At 34.3% G+C, this 24,860-nt stretch overlaps 1 protein-coding gene, 1 long non-coding RNA gene and 1 pseudogene across 3 annotated transcripts; all 3 read left to right on the forward strand.

The window, feature by feature from the left end:
• Positions 1-742: 742 nt before the first annotated feature.
• LOC146949026 (G-type lectin S-receptor-like serine/threonine-protein kinase LECRK3) lies at positions 743-12,871 on the forward strand. Its single transcript, XM_085745147.1, has 2 exons — positions 743-1,346; positions 10,378-12,871. The coding sequence occupies exons 1-2, from the start codon at positions 760-762 to the stop codon at positions 12,710-12,712; spliced, it is 2,922 nt and encodes a 973-aa protein (XP_085601273.1). The 5' UTR covers positions 743-759; the 3' UTR covers positions 12,713-12,871.
• A 533-nt stretch (positions 12,872-13,404) lies between these two features.
• Positions 13,405-16,229, forward strand: LOC146949027 (uncharacterized). Its single transcript, XR_015027130.1, has 2 exons — positions 13,405-13,589; positions 13,764-16,229. It is a non-coding gene; the product is annotated as an uncharacterized LOC146949027 (long non-coding RNA).
• Positions 16,230-21,202: 4,973 nt separating this feature from the next.
• Positions 21,203-23,606, forward strand: LOC146949028 (PR5-like receptor kinase; annotated as a pseudogene). Its single transcript, XR_015027123.1, has 2 exons — positions 21,203-21,289; positions 21,415-23,606. The product of XR_015027123.1 is annotated as a PR5-like receptor kinase (transcript).
• Positions 23,607-24,860: the final 1,254 nt, after the last annotated feature.

The following is a 24,860-nucleotide window of genomic DNA, read 5'->3' on the forward strand; positions in this document are numbered from 1 at the left end:
TTTGGCTGTTGTCCTATGAAGAACAAATTTGAAATCCATTCCTTATCCAAAGGAACATCTATGCAGGCGAAACCGTATTCTGGAGCTGTTTTCTTGTCCTGTAGCGTGGACACAAAACAGAGTAGTGGAGAACGTGGTTGTACAATTCGTACAAAGTACAATGTCAACGCTTTCGTCCAAATTGCAAACACACGCCTTCAAACACCTTTGAAATGACCGTTGCAAACTCCACTAATCCTTTGTTTGTGTTTTCGAATCCAATAGACAGCTTTTGCATTGATAATTCTTCAATTCTTGATTCTTTGCAAATCCAGTTGATATTCAGCTTCTGGTGAAATGGCTTCTGATGAGGCAGCTTCTGATGATGCAGCTTCTGATGATATGACTTCTGCAGCTTCTGATGACGCAGCTTCTGATGATGTGGCTTCTGGACCTCTTGTCTTCAGAAGCACTATTCTTCAGGAGCAGCTTACTTCAGGAGCGCTATTTCTTCAGGAGCAGCTTGACTTCAGGAGCGCTTTTTCTCTTCAGTAGCAAGTTGCCTTCAGGAGCGTCCAAGCTTCAAATTTTTGTTGTTTCCATAGCTCTTTATTTGCTCATTCAGAACCAATGATGATGTAACTTTATAATTATGGTCCTGTACACTTGAACAAATATTAGCTAGTCCAATTTACAATTTTTAATACCTTGTTATCATCAAAACCCTTTAAGGTTCATTGTTAAACACATTTTGTTCCAACATTATCAACCACCGGATTCATGTTAAAACCCGGTGAGAATTCAACAATCACAGCACCTGCCAAATGGACTGGTCATTTATGGGGACGGACTCTCTGCACAACAGACTCTGTCTCCAGAAACTTCTCCTGTGTCACAGGTGACTGTGGATCCGGCAAAGTAGCATGTGATGGCCGCAACGGATCAGCACCTGTGACACTGGCGGAATTCAATGTGGACAGTGTTAACAATCAAAATTTTTATGACATCAGCTTAGTAGACGGTTATAATGTCCCGATAGAAGTGGTTCCATTAGGTGGTTCTGGTAAGTGTAACAGCACGGGTTGTCCTGCGGATTTGAACGCGGTGTGTCCAACAGAGTTGAAAGTAACAAAAAATGGGACGGTTGTGGCGTGCCAAGGTCCTTGTGCTGCTTTTAATTTGCAGTTTTTCTGTTGCGTTGGGAATCATTCAGGTCCAAATACTTGTGAGCCAAGTGTGTATGCTAAGATATTCAAGACGACATGCCCTCAAGCCTATAGCTATGCGTATGATGATCAGACCAGCACGTCCACTTGTTCGGCCACCGATTATCACGTTGTTTTTTGTCCTGCCTCAAATAACGCCAGGTTAGATACTAATAATAGTTCAAAATATTTTTCATGTCATTTTATATTTATCAAATAGTTCTACCATTTGCAAACTGTAACACCCCGTTTTCCCAACATAAAAATTTCATATTAAATCAGATTATTTTAAATCATAACGGAATGTCACATACTCTTTGAAAATCATAAAATGGATAATAAGTATTATCTCTCAATATTTAACATCAAAAATCTAAAATCGTGCAGCGGAAAATAGTTCAACATACTAAAAGTCTTGGCACGCAGGCCTCATCAAAATCTCATAAGTCTTAGTTCATTATTTATTCATAAGGTTCATAAAAAGACACGTAAGGAATAGAAGTAAAAGCAAGCCCCCATCCTGTTACGTATCAGAGCACCTAGACACGAACCACAGCTAGTCCTGGTTACCTGCGCGTTACCAACGTAAGGTTAACATTACAACAGAAGGGGTGGGATTTCACAGTCAATAAATTAAGCATATAATTCATTAAAATGCATTTAGCAACATAAAACATTATTAACATATCAAACATTTATCACTTAGCATATTATCATTTCATAATCAAATACCATCATCAAATATCATCATCATTAAATATCATGTTCAACTTAACACTTGACTGGACAGCACGACTCAACTTGACAATGCAACTCTTATCAACTTAACAACTTAACAACTTAAACCATCGTGAAACTTCTTGATATGCAAATGCATGTGGTACCATTCAACATCATAAATGAGCGTAATTAGGCTCTTCAACATGTGAGCATAAAGCTGCCGTGCTTAAAGCCCCCAACGTAGTTTGAGCACAAAGGTTGTCGGGCCTAAAGCCCCCAACTTTAATGAGCACAAGGCTGCCGGGCCTAAAGCCCCCAACTTTAATGAGTATGCAATGGACTCAATCTTCCTACAACTTAGACAACAACGTGAACATCTTATACAATTCCATTAAAATGGACAACTTCTTAAATCATGACAACTTAGACCGACTCATGCAACTTCAAGACATTAACAGTCAACAGCAGAAAACAGTAGCAAGATACAACATATAATAATACTTGAATGCATTAACATCATTTAAGGAATGAATTACATCAACATAATTATCATAAAACATCATAATATCACTCATGCAACCCTACTAATAATCTCAGTCATCTAAACAGGCTTCTGAACATTCTGGAAATGTCCTAACAACTCTCATTCTTACTTCTAAGTCAACTCATAACTACATGTGCGAAAGAATCGCATGGAACAACAATTTTGGGCAACTAACAGGGTTACTCGCAACGGCGAGTACATAGCTCGCAATGGCGAGCAACTGACTTGCTCGCAGTGGCGAAGGGTCCTGCTCGCAATGGCGAGTGAAGGGGTAGCTTGCAGTGGCGAGTTGATTTACTCGCAATGGCGAGTTCACTGGGTTAGCTCGCAGTTGCGAGCGGTTCTGCTCGCAGTTGCGAGCGGTGACTGTCAGCTCGGACAGAAACATGGTTTTCTCAAAATTTCATCTACTCTCTTGATTCTACCATCCAAATAGCATCTAATTAACATCCTATGGAATATCTAAGGTCTGTATACAAGTTTTGCATCAATCTAACATCTTTTCATGGTTCAATCATCAAAATCGGTCTTAAACCTAATTTCGAATTCTCACCAAAACTCAACCTAATCATGCTAAAATCATTTTTCAGAATCATACCCTTAATAGTATTGAAAGTTAGTCTCACCCTTACCTGGTAATTGCAGAAATCGCAGCCCTCTCTCTCTTGTTCTCCTCTTCTGACTTTTCTCCCTTTTTCTCCAAAAACGCACGTACTGTGTTACTAACTTATGTCTGTCTATTTATCTTTTCATATTACTCTTCTCACTGTTAATTTACTCATCTCACAACACAGCCCCACTTTTAATATTTTTATTTTATTTCTCATATCTTATTTTATTTAATAATAAAATAAGTCACACCAACATAGCAGCTTCATAAAATCATATACCTCACATAATTTATTTATAAATCATATAAACCACTCAACTTCATGAATCATAAAATTCACACATATCAATCATGTAAACCACTTAAATCATATAAGAATATAAATATATTCTAAACTTCATTGAATTAATTAAATAATTAAGACGGGCGTTACAAATCTCCCCAACTTATAGAATTTTCGTCCTCGAAAATTTACCTCAAGCAAACAACTCTGGATAAGACTCCTTCATCTTACTCTCTAGCTCTCACGTCATGCTTTCACCAGTTACTCCACTCCAAACCACTCTCACTAGAGGTATCTCCTTGCCTCTCAACGTCTTCACCTTGCGATCATCAATCCTCAAAGGTAAAGTCTCCACCGTAAGGTTGTCTCTAACTTGCACATCATCTCTCTGAATCACATGGGACGGGTCTGGAACATACTTCCTCAGCTGCGACACATGAAACACATCGTGCAAATTCGATAAATGCGGTGGTAAACCCACTCGGTATGCCACCGTCCCGACTCTTTCCGATATCTGGTATGGACCAATAAACTTCGGAGTCAACTTCTTTGACTTCAATGCACGACCAACACCGGTCGTTGGAGTAACTCTCAAGAACACATGATCTCCCTCTTGAAACTCAAGGTCTTTCCTACGCTTATCATGGTAACTCTTTTGTCGACTCTGCGACGCCTTCATCTTTTCTTGAATCATTTTCACCTTGTCAGTAGTCTGTTGAACAATTTCTGGTCATAAAACCACACTTTCACCTGTTTCAAACCAACACAACAGAGTCCTACACCTCCGACCATACAATGCCTCGAAAGATGCCATTCCAATACTTGAATGATAACTGTTATTATAAGTGAACTTTATCAACGGAAGATAACTATCCCAAGTTCCACCTTGCTCAAGTACACATACTCTCAACAAATCTTCGAGTGACTGAATCGTTCTTTCCGACTGACCATCTGTTTGGGCATGATAAGTCGAACTCAATCTCAACTTAGAGCCTAAAGCCTCTTGCAAACTCTTCCAAAATCTCGAAGTAAATCTTGGGTCTCTATCTGACACAATGCTTGAAGGTACACCATGCAACTTCACAACGTCTCGAATATAAATTTCCGTCAACTGAGCTACCGGAAAACTGATATTGATCGGAATGAAGTGTGCCGACTTCGTCAATCTATCAAAAATCACCCAAATGGCGTCATTCCCTTTAGGAGTATTCGGCAAACTCGTCACAAAATCCATAGATATACTATCCCATTTCCACTCTGGTACATCTAACAGTGTCATCAATCCAGCAGGTTTTCGATGTTCTACCTTCGACTTCTAACAAATCAAACAAGAGTACACAAATTGTGCTATATCGAATTTCAATCCAGACCACCAAAACAACTTCTTTAAGTCATGATACATCTTTGTAGCTCCCGGATGAATACTTAAGCTACTTCTATGACTCTCTTCAAGAATCATCTTCTTTATCTCATCATTATCTGGAATACATATCCTACCTCGAAACCTCAACACACCTTGATCATCTACCTTAAAGTCACTATCTTCAGTTTGATTACTAGCAACCAACAGGTCCACAAACTTAACATCGACTTTCTGCGCATCTCTGATACTTTTCAAGAAATCATTATCAATTTTCAGCATTCCTAACTTAACACTCCGAGACGACATTTCACAAACTAAACTCAAATCTCTGAACTGTTCAAGCAATTCGAACTCTTTAACCATCATAGCGGACATATGTAAAGTCTTCCTACTTAAGGCATCTGCAACAACATTAGCTTTACCCGGATGATAATTCAAACTAAAGTCATAATCTTTCAACAATTCGAGCCACCTTCGTTGTCTTATATTCAATTCCTTCTGATCAAACAAATACTTCAAGCTCTTGTGATCACTAAACACCTCAAATCTCGAACCATACAAGTAATGTCTCCAAATCTTAAGCATAAATACAACTGCAGCTAATTCAAGGTCATGAGTAGGGTAATTTCGTTCATGAATTCTCAACTGTCTTGATGCATAAGCAACCACCTTACCATCCTGCATAAGTACATCACCTAAGCCCAACTTGGACGCATCGCAATACACCACAAAAGGTTCATTAGGTTTCGGCAGAATCAAAACTGGAGCCGTCGTCAACCGCTTCTTCAATTCATTAAAACTGTTCTCACAATGAACATCCCACACAAAGGTTTTACCTTTACACGTCAACTGTGTTAACGGAAGTGCTAACTTAGAAAATCCTTCTATAAATCTTCGGTAGTAACCTACCAAACCCAAAAAGCTTCTAATCTCTGTAACTGACTTAGGAGTCTCCCATTGTGATACTGCTTCAACTTTAGATGGATCGACTGCAATACCACTACCAAAAATAACATGGCCAAGAAAACTTACCTCATTCAACCAGAATTCACACTTAGACAATTTAGCATACAACTTCTTCTCTTTCAGCACTTGCATGACAATCTTCAAATGTTCCGCATGCTCTTTTTCAGTCTTAAGAGTAAATCAAAATATCATCGATGAACACAACCACGAAGCGATCCAAAAATGCATGAAAAATGCGATTCATATACTCCATAAACACGCCAGGCGCATTACTCACACCAAAAGGCATCACCTTATATTCATAATGTCCATAACGCGTCCTAAAAGTCGTCTTCTGCATATCTTCATCTTTTACTTTAATCTGGTGATAACCCGACCTCAAGTCAATCTTGCTGAACACACGTACACCCACTAACTGATCCATCAGGTCATTAATTCTAGGAAGTGGATATCTATTCTTTATAGTTACTTTGTTCAACTGTCGATAGTCAATACATAACCTCATACTACCATCCTTCTTCTTAACCAACAATACCGGCGCTCCCCAAGGTGAAACACTCGGTCTTATAAACTTCTTATCAAGTAAATCTTCCAACTGTTTCTTCAACTCAGCCAACTCAGAAGCTGACATACGATAAGGTGTCATAGACACAGGCTTCGTTGCCGGAACAAGATCAATAGAAAATTCAACCTCTCTCTCCGGCGGTACAACAGGAATTTCATCAGGAAAATCACACACCACTTGCAATTTATCAATCACTGCTTGATTCTCCAAAGATAAGGATGCCATCAAGGAAAACATAAAGATTCCTTCGCGTTCTAATTGCTTCAGCTGCTTAGTAGACAAGAATTCCGCTCCACTTTCCTCTTCAGCAGAAGAGAAACGCACCGACTTACTAAAACAATTAATGAGGACATGATTGTATTCTAACCAGTTCATACCAAGAATCACATCCATTCCACTCAAAGGTAGACAAACTAAATCAATCTCAAAATCACGATCAAACATAGACAAAGGACATTGTAAACAAACCAGAGATGTGGTCACCGAACCCTTAGCTGGAGTTTCGACAACCATTTCTCCATTCATATCAGACATAGCAAGGCCCAACTTAGAAGCACAATCTAAAGCAACAAAACAATGTGCATCACCAGTATCAATAATAGCAACTAAAGGAGTACCATTAATATAACAAGTACCTCTGATCAACCGATCCTCACTATCAGTCTAAGTACCAGTAAAAGCAAAAACCTTTCCTCTAGCCTGAGTCTTCTTCGGATTCTTGCATTGAGACCCAATATGACCCTCTTCATTGCAGTTAAAACACACAATGTCCCCATGCTTACACTCTGCAAGTGTATGTCCTTTACTGCCACAACGAAAGCACCGTTTAATATCCTTAGTGCAAGCATTACTCTTATGGCCTTTCTCGCCACAAGTAAAACAAACAATCTCAGCACCAGCATCTTTCTTATTTGACCTTCTTTCATCATTAGCTCTTCCTTTTCCTTTGTCAGCAGGAGCTCTGTAAGGCTTTGGGCGACTTTGCTGGCCCTTACCCCTCTTCTCACTCATAATCTTATAATGAGCTTTGCTATCATCTTCATAGATTCTGCATCTGCTCACCAAAGCAGGAAAATCACGGATCTGTTGGTAACCAATGGCTCGCTTAATATCAGCACGCAAACCATTCTCAAACTTGATACACTTAGAGAACTCAGCATTGTCCCCAGTATAGTGTGGATAGAACTGAGCCAGCTCCACAAACTTTGCAGCATACTCTGTCACCGACATGTTTCCTTGCTTCAGCTCAAAGAACTCGATCTCTTTTCTTCAGAAAACATCCTCAGGAAAATATCTGTTCAGGAACTCCCCTTTAAACACAGCCCAAGTAATGACTGCATCATCTTGCTCTAGGGTAGGTTGGAGGCTCACCCACCAGTCATCAGCTTCCTCAGCCAGCATATGCGTACCAAAACGCACATTCTGATCATCAGTACCCTGCATAACTCTGAAAACTCTTTCAATCTCCTTGAGCCATGTCTGTGCTCCATCAGGTTCGTACCTTCCTTTGAAAGTGGGAGGATGATTTCTCAGAAAGGTCTCCAACATTCTCACATCAACATTAACACCAGCACCAGCATTTTGTTGTTGTCCTATAGCTTGGGCCACGGCTTCCAATGCAGCAGCCACCGCAGCATCATTCCTTCCAGCCATTCTAGTTCTCTTATAACAGATAAAATTTGCAGCCTCCAGGTCTCTTCTCTGCACAACACACAACAATTAGAATAACATAATAATGGTATTCCAACTGCTAAAGACACAACTTGACTCACTACTTGGCCGGACGGACCGACCTGCTCTGATACCAATTGTAACACCCCGTTTTCCCAACATAAAAATTTCATATTAAATCAGAGTATTTTAAATCATAACGGAATGTCACATACTCCTTGAAAATCATAAAATGGATAATAAGTATTATCTCTCAATATTTAACATCAAAAATCTAAAATCATGCAGCGGAAAATGGTTCAACATACTAAAAGTCTTGGCACGCAGGCCTCATCAAAATCTCATAAGTCTTAGTTCATTATTTATTCATAAGGTTCATAAAAAGACACGTAAGGAATAGAAGTAAAAGCAAGCCCCCATCCCGTTACGTATCAGAGCACCTAGACACGAACCACAGCTAGTCCTGGTTGCCTGCGCGTTACCAACGTAAGGGTAACATTACAACAGAAGGGGTGAGATTTCATAGTCAATAAATTAAGCATATAATTCATTAAAATGCATTTAGCAACATAAAACATTATTAACATATCAAACATTTATCACTTAGCATATTATCATTTCATAATCAAATACCATCATCAAATATCATCATCATTAAATATCATGTTCAACTTAACACTTGACTCGACAGCACGACTCAACTTGACAATGCAATTCTTATCAACTTAACAACTTAAACCATTGTGAAACTTCTTGATATGCAAATGCATGTGGTACCATTCAACATCATAAATGAGCGTAATTAGGCTCTTCAACATGTGAGCATATAGCTGCCGGGCGTAAAGCCCCCAACGTAGTTTGAGCACAAAGGCTGTTGGGCCTAAAGCCCCCAACTTTAATGAGCACAAGGTTGCCGGGCCTAAAGCCCCCAACTTTAATGAGTATGCAATGGACTCAATCTTCCTACAACTTAGACAACAACGTGAACATCTTATACAATTCCATTAAAATGGACAACTTCTTAAATCATGACAACTTAGACCGACTCATGCAACTTCAAGACATTAACAGTCAACATCAGAAAACAGTAGCAAGTTACAGCATATAATAATACTTGAATGCATTAACATCATTTAAGGAATGAATTACATCAACATAATTATCATAAAACATCATAATATCACTCATGCAACCCTACTAATAATCTCAGTCATCTAAACAAGCTTCTGGACATTCTGGAAATGTCCTAACAATTCTCATTCTTACTTCTAAGTCAACTCATAACTACACGTGCAAAAGAATCGCATGGAACAACAATTTTGGGCAACTAACACGGTTACTCGCAACGGCGAGTACATAGCTCGCAATGGCGAGCAACTGACTTGCTCGCAGTGCCGAAGGGTCCTGCTCGCAATGGTGAGTGAAGGGGTAGATCGCAGAGGCGAGTTGATTTACTCGCAATGGCGAGTTCACTGGGTTAGCTCGCAGTTGCAAGCGGTTCTCCTCGCAGTTGCGAGCGGTGATTGTCAGCTCGGACAGAAACATGGTTTTCTCAAAATTTCATCTACTCTCTTGATTCTACCATCCAAATAGCATCTAATTAACATCCTATGGAATATCTAAGGTCTGTATACAAGTTTTGCATCAATCTAACATCTTTTCATGGTTCAATCATCAAAATCGGTCTTAAACCTAATTTCCAATTCTCACCAAAACTCAACCTAATCATGCTAAAATCATTTTTCAGAATCATACCCTTAATAGTATTGAAAGTTAGTCCCACCCTTACCTGGTAATTGCAGAAATCGCAGCCCTCTCTCTCTTGTTCTCCTCTTCTGACTTTTCTCCCTTTTTCTCTTAAAACGTACGTACTGTGTTACTAACTTATGTCTGTCTATTTATCTTTTCATATTACTCTTCTCACTATTAATTTACTCATCTCACAACACAGCCCCACTTTTAATATTTTTATTTTATTTCTCATATCTTATTTTATTTAATAATAAAATAAGTCACACCAACATAGCAGCTTCATAAAATCATATACCTCACATAATTTATTTATAAATCATATAAACCACTCAACTTCATGAGTCATAAAATTCACACATATCAATCATGCAAACCACTTAAATCATAAATCATATAAGAATATAAATATATTCTAAACTTCATTGAATTAATTAAATAATTAAGACGGGCGTTACACAAACTGTTTCTTGTTATCGGTTAGCTTATTTGCAAATTGTTATTAGTTTGCACCCGCTTTTGGTTAACTTATCTATCACATTAAGTTGCGCTATACAAATCAACTTGTGAATATAAGATCAATTCGTTCATTTGGACAAATACTAACATAAAAAAATTAACCTACTAATATTTGTCATTAAAAAAACAAATTCATTGATTTGGACATAAACGGTTACAAATTCCGCTTCAAAGATTATTCATCACTATATTTTATTATGCAGCTTAGCATCATTGGATCAAGGTGTAATTGTTGGTGAGTCACTTATTGCTGGCAGTGGCACAACTTGTTGGCTCTCTGCTTCGGGAGATTTTGCATTTGGATTTTACCAACTTCCAAATGAGCTTTTCTTGCTGGCTATATGGTATGACAAGATACAAGATGATGCCATCATTTGGTATGCAAATGGAGACAACCCTTCTTCTAAGGGATCAAGATTGATATTAAATGATTCTCGTGGTTTGGTGCTCACTAACCCTCAAGGTTTAGAGTTATGGAGATCAGATTTCACATCAGGTACAATTTCTAATGGTCTAATGAATGATGATGGAAACTTTCAATTGCGAGACAAAAATAATAAGACATTATGGGATAGTTTCAGTCATCCTACTGACACATTAGTACCGAATCAAGTAATGGTGTTGAATGGAAATCTTTCTTCACGACAAGGATCGTTCAACTTCTCACAAGGAAGGTTTAAACTTCATCTACAAGAGGATGGGAATCTTGTGCTCAACCTTATAAATTTGCCAAGCAATTACAGTTACGAGCCTTACTACGTTTCTATGACCATTGGTGATTCTAAGAATCAAACAAACGTTGGTCAGCGTTTGATATTTGACGAATCAGGTTTCTTATACATTGAGAAAAAAGGAGGGGATAACTTTTCTATTAGCAACCCAAATGGTACATTCTCAACTGATGATTTCTACTACAAAGCAACTATTAATTTTGATGGAGTTTTCACCATTGCATTTTACCCTAAAGATCCAAAGAGAGGACAAAGTTGGGTCACTGCAAAGACTATACCAGAAAACATATGTTTGCATTTTAATTGCCGAGGTGAAGGTGTATGTGGGTTTAATAGCATTTGCACCATTACAAATGACCAAAGGCCAAATTGTACCTGCCCAGACGAATATTCTCCGATTGATTCAAATAACATGTATGCTGGTTGCATACCAAATTTTCAAGTTATTTGTCAAGCAGGTGGGAATTTGGGTCCACAAGATAATCTATATACAATGAAGGATTTACCAAATATTGATTGGCCTGCATCTGATTATGAATATATAATTCCATCTAATTTACAAGAATGTAAGGAATCATGTTTGCAAGATTGCTTATGTGTTTTGGTTCATTTTGATGAAGGTTCTTGTTGGAAAAAGAAGCTTCCACTATCTTATGGTAGAAATGATCCGGCGGTAAAAGGTATTTCTATCATGAAATTGATGAAAAGTGATCATTTGTCCTCCTTGTCAAAAGAGAAGAAAGATCATGATACTTTGGTCATTGTGATTTCAGTTCTTTTGGGAAGCTCTCTGTTTGTCATTTTAACATTGCTCGGGGTGATATTTTTTGGGTTCCCCTACAACCGGAAGAAGATCAAAAGTGGTAGAAACAACGAAAGTTTTGTTGACAATAACTTGCGCAGGTTTAGCTTCAAAGAAATTGTTGAAGCAACAAGAAACTTTAAAGAAGAATTAGGAAGAGGGTCTTGTAGCATTGTCTACAAAGGAACAATAGAGATGATGATCAATGTGGCAGTTAAGAAACTAGACAAGCTGATCCAGGATAGTGATAAGGAATTTAAGACTGAAATGAGTGTGATAGGCCAAACTCATCATAGGAATCTTGTTCGTCTTCTTGGATATTGCAATGAGGGACAACATCGGATTTTGGTATATGAGTTAATGAGTAATGGCACTTTAGCAAGCTTTCTTTTCGCCCCTTTAAAACCAGATTGGAACCAACGAATCCAGATTATCTTCGGGATTGCAAGAGGTCTTGTTTTCTTGCACGAGGGGTGTTGCACCCAAATCATCCATTGTGATATAAAGCCACAAAATATACTTCTAGATGATCAATACAATGCTAGAATTTCCGATTTCGGATTAGCTAAGTTATTGTTGATTAATCAAAGCCATACTGAAACTGGAATAAGAGGGACTAAGGGATATGTTGCACCAGATTGGTTTCGGAGTGCACCAATCACCGCTAAAGTTGATACTTATAGTTTTGGTGTATTGTTGTTAGAGATCATTTGTTGTAGGAAAAATGTAGAGAGAGAATTTTTTACTGAAGAAAAAGGGATTTTAACTGATTGGGCTTATGATTGCTACAAGACTAAAAGACTCGATATTCTTCTCGAAAAAGATAACGAGGCTAGCAATGACATGATGTGCTTGGAAAAGTTTGTCATGATAGCTATTTGGTGCATTCAAGAAGATCCTTCTCTTAGGCCAACAATGAAGAAGGTTTTGCTGATGTTAGAAGGAATTGTTGAAGTTGCAGTTCCCCCAAGTCCCTATCTATATGGTTCTGTAAGTTCTAATTAGTATTAGTTTCTTTTGGTGGGATTTTAACATTAAATTGGTTGTATTTATGAACAAATGAGAAGTTTATTGTATGGTACATGCACAACAACAATTAGAACCTATGTTTTGCTTTCCACTGTATACTTAAGAAATAATAAGGTTTCTATTGATCCAAACAAATATTACATGGTGAAAATGTCAAAACTACATAAACTCTATTTACAAACTTAGTAAATATTAAAAACATGTCTGTTATTGGGAACTAGTGGTCATGCTCCAATGATCAGAAGCTTCCTGTTTCACCAGTATTTTGAGTTGTAATAAATTAATCTTCTAATTAAAGCATTTAAACAAGAAATTTTTCTTTGAAAAATTTCAAACTGTGATGTTCACAAGATTTTCTAACAACTTCATTTCCTAAAGTGACATATTCATCAGCAAAAGGTGTATTCAAAACTATATCAATGATATACCATATTCTAAATATAAAGCAAAATTTTGAGGTTTTTTAGCGCATCTTCTGGAATGTGCCTAGGAAATTAAATGTGGATATAATGGATATATGACCTTTAATAAGGGGATGTGAACTTTAAAGGGTGCTCTTGGGACGTGTTAACATTTTTTTATCCCAACTAGCTCGTGAAGTGTTGTTTGGGTTTTCACTTTTTAACACCTTCAAAATCAAAGAGTATAAGTACATTCTGACCTTTCGGTTTCTTGAAGTTTCTTTTGCCACCGTATATCATCAATACTTTGGCCCTTTGCAGAAGTCTTCTGAAAGACCAAGGGTATTTAAGAACAAAACCGGAGTATCAGTAATGAATGAACATTTTTCCTAAAATGTTACTTGTAATTAGTTCTTGATGAGAAATGCTAACATGCCCGTTAGGGATTTAAGGTATTGTTTAAACAATCAACGGTAATAACTTTTTCTTTAAAAAATTATGTAATTATGACTTTTCCGTATTTTTAAGGTAAATTTTTTTTTTTTTGTGTATTCTTTAAACAATGCATTCTCTTAGCGGTTAACATGACCATTAGTTGTTGGATTAATATTCAATTCTTTGTGTAGGTTTGAGCTCAAAACCTTCAACTATTTATTCTTGGGTCTTGTTAACCAGTGTCCCCGTGGCACTGGTTAAGGAAGCAAATATAGTAATATTTGCCTTGAAAGTTGTGTAATCAATGCATTAAAAGATTAAAAAGTGTCTTTTTTGACTTTCACTTTCTTCTTTTAGCTTCCTTAACCAGTGTCCTGGGGGCACTCGTTAACATTTTCCTTATTCTTTTACTCAAAGAAGTTGAGCATTCAAATCCACTTCACCTAATCAATTTTAATATGTTAAAAATTTTATACTATATATTTGTATGACTATTACATTTTAAACCGTTGTTATTGTACTTTACCTTTTCAAAATCAGTTGAAGCCACAATTTTTTTTTACATTCTTGGGTCTTGTTAACCAGTGTCCCCGTGGCACTGGTTAAGGAAGCAAATATAGTAATATTTGCCTTGAAAGCTGTGTAATCAATGCATTAAAAGATTAAAAAGTGTCTTTTTTGACTTTCACTTTCTTCTTTTAGCTTCCTTAACCAGTGTCCTGGGGGCACTCGTTAACATTTTCCTTATTCTTTTACTCAAAGAAGTTGAGCATTCAAATCCACTTCACCTAATCAATTTTAATATGTTAAAAATTTTATACTATATATTTGTATGACTATTACATTTTAAACCGTTGTTATTGTACTTTACCTTTTCAAAATCAGTTGAAGCCACAATTTTTTTTTACATTCTTGGGTCTTGTTATCCAGTGTCCCCGTGGCACTGGTTAAGGAAGCAAATATAGTAATATTTGCCTTGAAAGCTGTGTAATCAATGCATTAAAAGATTAAAAAGTGTCTTTTATGACTTTCACTTTCTTCTTTTAGCTTCCTTAACCAGTGTCCTGGGGGCACTCGTTAACATTTTCCTTATTCTTTTACTCAAAGAAGTTGAGCATTCAAATCCACTTCACCTAATCAATTTTAATATGTTAAAAATTTTATACTATATATTTGTATGACTATTACATTTTAAACCGTTGTTATTGTACTTTACCTTTTCAAAATCAGTTGAAGCCACAATTTTTTTTTACACTAAAGCAAGACGAAAGAGGTAGATACTCGTATTTTATATAAGGTAAGGAAAAGTATTGTGAATCTTTTACTTAAGCTTCCATCTTCATTTTCATTTTAATTTCATTCCCAACTAGTATGGACACCCGTGCCAAGCACGGGCTAGAATTTCGTCATATTTGAGGGATAAAATAACGTGATATATTAAGTGTCGGTTAAAGCCAACGTTGAATTAAAATGTAGAGGTTGAACAACAAATAAGTGAAAAAAACTAATTCAGATTTTGGATTAAGGTGTGGTATCATTACCACTTTTGTGGTTGCTCTTTATGCAATGTGTTGATTCACATTAGTGTTGACTCCCCTGGAAGACCCAACAGTGATATCGTATCCCGATTCATAATTGTGGGGGAGAGGGAGTGGGTTCTTGGCGGTGAATCACGGTCACAGAGAGTCTTATATTTAATAGAGAGATGTTAATGTGTCAAGTATGAGTTAAAATTCGACATTAGATGCAAGGGTAGTTGTTGAGGAACATATAAAGGAGATTATCCATATACTTGATGCCTAAGGACTTTGAGTAAAGATGTGATGTCAATCTCACTTTTGTGGTTGCTCTTAGCATAATATGATGATACAACCTAATGTAGGTTCTCACGAAAGTTGCAACATTATAATGATTCGTTTTGTTAGTTTTTGGGTGTCATTTATTTAATTTTTTATCTTAAATTTTAGTTATTAATTGTCATTCGCTTTCATTTTTTTTTATTCAACCTCTATTATTTCAAATTCTTTCGCTTTTAGTCTTTGGTGGGATTTGACAATGGAAAAATACACACATGTTATGCTGAGTTGAAAAAATATATGCATATTATACATTTTAAATTGATGTGATATTTTTGATTTAGCCTGTTTTTTTGGTAACATAATTATCCGGTAATTTCTAACTCTTTCAACAAATTCATAAAATTTCCAACAACTCAATCTATTTGATATACTCTCACGGATAAAACACATTTTTTCCTCTAATCATTCTCTCATGTTCAAATTCATTTTTTCAGCTTTTTTCTTTTTCTATTTTACTTTCTATATTCTAATGAAAGAAAGGAACAAAGACATCTCCCTGTTAAACAACCACCAACCTGCATATTTTACCATGTAGTATCTCTGATCTTTTTTGGCTATCTCACTCTATCATAGATACAGAGAGATGTATGAATTAAATTTCTACTTTGGATGCAAGAGTATATATTGAGCAACATATAAGTGATATGACTAATATACCTATTGTCTTAAAGTATTTGATGAGAATGTGGTGTAAATCTCATTTATGAAGTTTTTTTTAGTCAAATATGATGATCCAAGTCATTGTAAGCTTCCTCGGAACTCCGAACATTATGATAAATTATTTTGTTAGTTTTTGGATGTCATTTGCTCAATTTTTTATAGAGGAAAGATATTTGAACAACCATTTTTTGGGACAACTTACGTTACAACAAAAAATACAAAGAAATATAGACATTGACATTAAAACCAAAATAATAGAGAGAGAAAAAAAAGAGTAAAAACACAATGTGAGTATAAGAGAAGATGTTGTGTCAATCTCACCTTTATGATTGCTCTTAGCCTAATATGACGATCAAACTAAGTGTAGGTTCCCCCATAATCACAACATTATGATGAACTTTTTTTTTTAGTAAATTACGATAAACTACTTTGTTATTGTTAGGATGTTATTTGTTTATTTTTTTATCTTAAAATTTAATTTTTGATATCATTCGCTTTCATGTTTTTTTATTCAACCTCTCTTATTTTAAACTCTTTCACATTTGGACTTTGATGGAATGTGATAGAAAAAATACACGTCGAGTTGACAAATTACATGTTTGTTACATATTTTAAAATGATTTGACGCTTTTTTGATTAAGTCTATTTTTGTTGTAAAAATACCAAAAATCTTCATATCCTTCAACAAACCCATGAAATTAGCGGCAACTGAATCTATTATGTATACTCGCACAAAAAAAAAAAAAACATACACTGCATGTTTTTTTTCCTTATCGTTTCTTTCATATTCAAATTCATTTTTCATATTTCTTTTTTCTTTCTAATTTCCTTTCTCTCTTCTTATGAAACAAAGGTACATAAATTTCCCTCTTGAAACTACTTTCAACCCACCTTTTGAACATGTCGTTACTATGTTTGACATTATTTGACTATGTCACATGATTACTGATGTGAATAGTCACACACTTGATTAAGAGATGTTAATGTGTCAAGTGTGAGTTAACATTCTACATTGGATGGAAAAATAGATTTTAAACAACATAAAAGTGAGATGGATCATATACCTAATGTCTTAAGATTTTGTGTGAAGAAATGATGTCATTTTCACCTGTATAGTTGCTATTGACACGATATGATGCTCTAATTTAGTGTAGACTCATCTGAAAGTCACGATATTATTACAACGTTGTGATAAACTGTTTGAGGATTGCTAGAAACACATTTTAACATACATTTTTCAACACACTCTCTTTGATTTGACAAAATTCACATGAATCCCACCAAATCATGTGGGTCCCATATAAATTTTGTGGGTCCGATGTGAATTTTAACCAATCAAAGAGAGTATGTGTTAAAATGTGTGTTCCTAACATTTCTCGTATTGTTTTGTTAGTTTTTGGATGTCGTTTGTTAATTTTTTTTATCTTAAATTTTAGCTATTGGATGTCATTCACATTGATGCTATGTTTTTTATTCAACCTCTATTGTTTCAAATTTCCTACAGTTTTGACCTTTGGTGGTATTAGACAATGGAAAACTACATATGTATTATGTTGAGTTGATAAAATACATGCATATTAAACAAATATTTACACAAAAATCCGCAACTCCTTCAACAAATTGGAAAGATTATTAACAATTCACCATATTCCTTATAATTAATCTCATAGACAAATTGCACACACTCCGTTTTTTTTCCTTATCATTCCTCTCATGTTAAAATTCAATTTTTACCTTCTTTCCTTATCGAATTTATGTTCTTTCTCTTGAAAGAAATGAACAAAAACCTCCCTCCATTAAATCACCATTATCCCACCTTTTTACCATGTTATGCCTTCTCAGCTCTAATTTGGTAATTTGGCTAAATTATCAAATCACATATGTAGAGAGTCTCACACTTAAGAGAAATATGTTAACATGTCGTGTGTGAGTTAGAGTTCCATATTAGATCATATACCTAATTTCTTTAAGATCTGGATGAAAATGTGATGCCAAATTTATTTGTGTGGCTGCTTTTAACATAACGTGATTATCCAACCCATTTTAACCCTCGGGAAGTCCCAACATTATGTAATTTTTTTTTTCATTTGGATGTCATTTGTCTTAGATGTTATTTTTTATTCAACCTCTATCATTCAAATTATTTCACATTTGTTCTTTAGTCGGATCTGACAATGACAAACTATAGATGTGTTATGACGAGTTAACAAAATTCATGCTTATTACTTATTAGACATTTTAAGTGAAGATGTTGTATCAAATACATTTGTGTGGTTGTTCTTAACCTTTTGTGAATTTTTTTGTGCCAACCCTCTAGTTTCTAGAGGATAGGGTCCTAGTGTAAAGAGGGAAAAACTAACAAATTATGTTTGAAACCCTAATACTAATACAAAATATAAAAAAGATAAAATGGCAATGTTAGAATCAAGATGACTTAAAAATATCAATTGATATGTGTTATGATCTTATTAGTTTACAAATTAAAAGGCGACGTATGCTACAATTAGATTGACCGAAGTAATAAACATTTTTTAGTACAAGAAATCAATACCACATGATTCATGCAAATGTAAATTACATTATATTGTTTTCATTAGTTATTTTCTTTTAACATTTTGATGATGGATAAACCATGTGAATTGAAATTCTTATGTCTACCAAAAGAAAAAAAAATGGAGAAAATGGATGAGGGAGATTTGAAATTCTTATGAAAGCAAATAAATAATAATCAATAATAATAAATGGAGATTTGAAAAATCAAATTATATTTGAACTGTGTTAATAACGTATAAATAATAATCAATATATGTATATATTTGAATTAGATTTGAAACCGTGTTGCATACATATAAATTTGTCATCGTAAATTAATTTTATTCCATGTTCATTATCCTAATATTGTTGTGGGTAAAGTTAATTTGGTTAAATGCTATAATATTTTCAAATGAAATTTAAGATGACAATAATTGAGACAAAGACAATCATTAAAATTAATGGAAAAGATTATGCTGTCTCCTCTTTTGATTTTTTTTTTTATGGGGGAACAATGAAACATAATGAAAAGGCATGACCCTAATGAAAATAATGATCAACTTTTATTGGCTGATAAAAAACATTAAATGAGATGAGAAATGTGAAGATGCCGCATGTACTTTTGATGATCTTTCTTATAAAAATTCTTGATGATATTTCTCTAGTTCTAAGAAGTGACCAGTTAAGAGGTTCATAGAGCACTCTTCTCATCCCTTTTGCCACCACAAAGTGTGATGTATGTTGATGTGTAGCTGGTCTATCAAGATTGTATTATGTGGTATGTGAAATATAAGTAGAAAGAATACTATGTAATCTCTAGCAGAATGAACTATCAGAGAGATGAGGATGATTATTAAAGAAAAAAAATTTGAAATACATGCTATAAGACATTTATATAAGTTCTTTTTTTAATTTTAACTAACCATCACGATCAAGTAACAAATGATTAAATCAAACTGATAATATTAAATTACTAAAATCAAACTCAATGTTTGAAAATTTATGTATATTGATCAATCAAAAAGATATAAATAAATATGGATGAGTAATTAAGTTCATTCTTATATCCTTAAAAAATGTTAATTCTTGTCACCTCCTTGGTAAATAAATTCATCCTTATCACAATTGTTTTGCCTTTTCTTCCGATGAATTATACGAACTTTTTTAAAGCACTAAATAAGTTTTTTATATCCTTAAAAAAAAGTTAATTCTCGTCACCTCCTTGGTAAATAAATTCATTCTTATCATAATTGTTTTGCTTTTTCTTCCGATGAATTATACGGACTTTTTTAAAGCATTAAATATGTTTTTTTGACAAATTTAAGCATTAAATAATATGAAATTAATTAGTACCTTTTATGCACCATTAAGTTATTCCAAATACCAACACCCAAAAAAAAAAATCATTCCTTATATATATAAACGTCTTGCTTTGACTAATATGTATGAATGCTGCAATTCATTATTCATTTAATGGCTGTCTAATGAAAATTAAAATCAATTTGATACAAATCAAAATATGGCCTAAGTTTGATTGGAATATTTGTCTTTGATACAAATCAAAATATGGCCTAATAAGTTTGATTAGAAAATTTCCTACTCTGATATATTTTTCCGAAAATTAAAACTAATATTTGAAAAAGTATATTTTTTAATTTTCGTAGGATATTAAATTTTATTGAAAAAGAAATAATCATTTTCGTATTATGTCAATTTTTTTTTCTATTTACATAAAGATTACAAACGTATATACACATCAAAAAAATAAAGATTACAAACGTATATACACATCAAAACATGAATAAACTAAACAATAGTCATAGATAGAAAAATAATTGATATCCACAAAAAAAAAAATCAAAATCTTTCATGGAATAAGTACAAATGGGAGGCAGACACAAACACTAAGTAAATCTTACAAAAATATTCAAATAGGACTAACCAACAATCTAAAGGCAAAATTTCAATAAAATATGAAACTGAACATAAGATATATTATAGATGAAAAAGAACCCAACAAATGGACATTCTCTACAATAAAAAAAAATTACATTATCTAATTTTCTCTTGGCACATAAACATTCAAAAAGTTGCATGGGTAGATCTATGATGTCCATGCCATAAACCGTTAGAACTTGAAATTATCATAGGGCGAATATGTGTATTTGGACAAAATACATGGATATCCACAACATTTAGTGGATTGATATCATAAATTGAATCAATTTTTGAAGTTAGAGTGATGGAAAAAAATATGCTTTGAAGAAAAGTATTTCAATAAAATGAAAGAGAGATTTCGAGAAGAATTTCAAAATTGAATTCCGAATGACGTGAAAATGTTGAGACTCACCAACAATATTTATAGAAAAAAGAAGCAAGTAAATTGCATCAATTATGCCCTTAATTTAATAATGAAATTAGTATGACATTAAATAGCAAAAATAATTTGAATAAAATTGAATAAAAAAATATGAAATGCACTAAATCAGAACAACATTAAATGCACCTTAGAATTCTAAGATGACACGTGTACTATCACAAAAAAATAAGGTAAATGTTTATAATAGAGATATCTCATCTTTCCAAAATGTACGTAAGCTTTCATCTGCTTAGGCCAACACCATTTTTTTCATTTTTGTTATTAACCCTTCATCTTTTATTACCAGGTAATCTCTTTTTTTCGACATTAAGGTAATTTTATTTTTTATAAATCATATGATCTTACTTGTCCAGAATTAAATCAATTTGTTTTTACTCAATTTTAATTAAATCATGTTGTTTCCTGTTGCAGGGGCCAATTCAGCGGTGTTCACACTAATTAACAAGTGCAACTACGCGCAGTGTGGCCAGCTGCTCTTACTACAAGCACAAACGCAACTCTCCCAACCACCGGCTTAATTTTAAAGTCGGGAAAGACTTCCACAGTTACAGCACCAGACACCTGGTCTGGCCACTTTTGGGGCCGGACTGATTGCAACATAGACTCTGTCACAGGAAAATTCTCTTGTGTCACCGGCAACTGTGGGACAGAGAAGTTAGCTTGTAATGGCAAGGGACCCTAACCGCCTACCACGCTGGCACAATTTAGTTTATCCAGTGAAGGCGGACTTGATTTTTACAACGTCAGCGTGGTAGACGGTTTCAACATTCCCATTTTGGTGGTTCCTGTTGGTGGTTCTGGGCAAAATTTTAGTAGCACTGGTTGTCCTGTGGATCTTAATAACGAGTGTCCCATGAATCTTAGGGTCTACAACAAAAGTAAAGTGGAGGCGTGCCAAGGTGCTTGCTCTGCATTAAAATTGAAGCGATTTTGTTGCGTTGAAAAATATTTATCTCCGGAAACTTGTGAGCTAAGTTCTCACTCTCTTGTGTTCAAGAGGGCTTGTCCTGATGCTTATAGCTATCCTTACGATTATGGGACGAAAACATTTAGTTGTTCATCTGAAAGTTATGACATTATATTTTGTCCACTTTCCAAAAAGACAATAAAACCAAAAAGTATTTGTGGCAAAGACAATACCAGAAAACATTTGTTTAAATTCTACATTTAACAATGGTCAAAGTATTTGTTGGTTGAATAGCATTTGTACCCTTAGAGATGACCAAAGGCCAATGTGTACTTGTCTAGAAGGATATTGTCAGATTGATTCAAACAAAATGTATGGGGATTGCACACCAAATTTCCAAATGAAGAAAATTGATACTCCATCACCTCTCTTCGATTTCAAGGAAGATCATGATAATAAAACCAAAAAGAGAAAAGGTCAGGATACTTTGATCATTTTGATATCAATTCTTTTAGGAATTTCTGTGATTATAATTGTATGTTTGGTTGTACAATTTGCTTTTGGCACAACCACAAGAAGATCAGAAGCAGTGCAACCAAAAAAAGTGTTGGTGACAAAAATTTACGAATTTTTACCTTCAAAGAAATTCTAGAAATAACAAATAACTTCAGTGAAGAATTAGGAAGGGGGTCATGTAGTGTTGTATACAAAGGAACATAGATGTAGATACTAGTGTGGCGGTTAAGAAATTGGACAAGTTGTTTCAAGATAGTGACAAGGAATTTCAAACTGAAATGAATGTGATACTCGAAACTCATCGTAGGAATCTTGTTCGTCTTCATGGGTATTGCAGTGAGGATCAACACCGGATTTTGGTGTATGAGTTGATGAGCAATGGTACTTTAGCAAGCTTCCTTTTCACTCCTTTGAAACCAAGTTGGAACCAACGAGTTCAAATTGCCCCCGGAATTGCAAGAGGTCTTGTTTACTTGCATGAGGAATGTTGCACCCAAATCATCCATTGCGACATAAAGCCACAAAACATACTTCTAGATGATGATTACAATGCTAAAATTTCTGATTTCGGCTTAGCAAAACTATTATTGATTAATCAAAGTCACACTCAAACCGGAATTAGAGGAACCAAAGGGTATGTTGCACCAGATTGGTTTAGGAGTGCACCAATAAGTGCTAAGGTTGATGTTTACAGTTTTGGTGTGTTGTTACTTGAAATAATTTGTTGTAGAAAAAATGTAGATCATGAAAATGTAAGTGAAGAAAAGAGGATTTTAACTGATTGGGCATATGATTGCTATAAGGCTAATAATTTGGACCTTCTTCTAGAAAATGAATGTGAGGTTGTCAATGATATGAGTAGAGTGGAAAAATTTGTCGTGATTGCTATTTGGTGCACTCAAGAAGATCCATCTATTAGAACAACAATGAAGAAGGTTTTGCAAATGCTAGAAGAGATTGTTGAAGTTGCAATTCCTCCAAGTCCCTACCTCTATGGTTCTTTTAGTTGAAATTAGAATTAGTTCCCTTTGGATGTTGTTTGATGCTTCTTCTTGTAATTTGTTTTACTAAGTCTACCATTTAATTATAGGCATCACCTTGTTTATATAGCTTTTCTTCAAATTGGGTTGTACATGACAAGGTTGAACATAAATATTAATGGAGGGAAGGTGATCCATCAGTTTTTTGCCTCAGAAAAAAAAATTAAAACAGTTTTTATTGGATAAATCTGAACATTTTTAAATATCATATTTTGACCACAATTCATTTATTTATTTTTTATAAGAAAAATTTATTGATAATAGAGTAAAGGAGTTACTACAACCCAAGTACAAGAGATTATACTTTTTCCTTCCATTAAGCCTCCATGTTGTATAAAGTGATTTGCAAGGTGACGATGAAGGGCCCTTGAAATCCCTTGAAGCCCAGATACATGAAACGATACGGATACGATACCGATACGCCGATATGAAAAAAAATTAAAATTCAAGATACGATACGGTTGGGATACTTCAATAAAAAATTAAATTTAAACTACGTATTAAAACTCAAAATACAAATTATCATTAAAAAAACAATTTTTACCTATGAATCTTAGAATTTCACCACATACCTTTGCATTTGCATGTCCCTAACGGATTAAATTGATAGACCTGACCCTATATTACTAGGGAAAGATGATAAAGTTCATATCCAACGATGTTGAATATAAGCTAGATATACTTCTGTAACCCATTCCTAAGTTCAATCAGACTTCTTAGGTACGTCACACTCTAGGGTTATGAAAGCATTAAGGACGATGCACACAAAAATTAAATAGACCTTAAATCATAACTAAATAAAATACTTGCATTAATAAAATCCAATAAACAAATATAGGGTTCATCTTAGAACCCTAATCAAAAGGTGTTTAGTTACTCATGGTAACCAAAGACGAATTACAAAAGAAATAAAACATATTTTAAGAACAAAGGTTGAGGAGAGACTCCCTCTCATACATCATTAATTGAATGTATCTAAAAAGTAGATTTTTGCTTATATTAGTGACCGGAGGGTGTATATGTGTGTGTGTCTATATATATATATATATATATATATATATATATTATTGAAATGCCACTCACCATTAATTATATTTTTTTAAAAATCTATTTTTTCAAAAAGGTATTATTTAAAAAAATGTGGAAAATAAATTACTACTATCATTTAATAAAATGAAACATCAATACTTATTCTACCGAGAAGATTTGAGTTAAACCTTGAAGTTAAAGTATTAAATTATTATACACAAAGAAAAGCTGGGTATTTTTTATTTTATTTTTAAGGGGGGAAGCTAGCTAGGTATGTCATGTTGTCAATTAAAAAATAGATTTAAATGATTTTTTTCTCACTATTTTAGAACAATTGAAGTTTTAATTCCTCATTTCAAAATCAT

This window comes from Medicago sativa, chromosome 2 (assembly GCF_051527215.1).
Source record: "Medicago sativa cultivar Bolivia chromosome 2, Bolivia_mono, whole genome shotgun sequence".
Classification (NCBI taxonomy): Eukaryota; Viridiplantae; Streptophyta; class Magnoliopsida; order Fabales; family Fabaceae; genus Medicago; species Medicago sativa.

Coding starts and splice junctions, on each gene's coding strand:
- LOC146949026 (XM_085745147.1), top strand. CDS start 760: ATGTTAAAACCCGGTGAGAATTCAACAATCACAGCACCTGCCAAATGG. Junction 1,347..10,377: donor CCTGCCTCAAATAACGCCAG/GTTAGATACTAA, acceptor TTTATTATGCAG/CTTAGCATCATTGGATCAAG.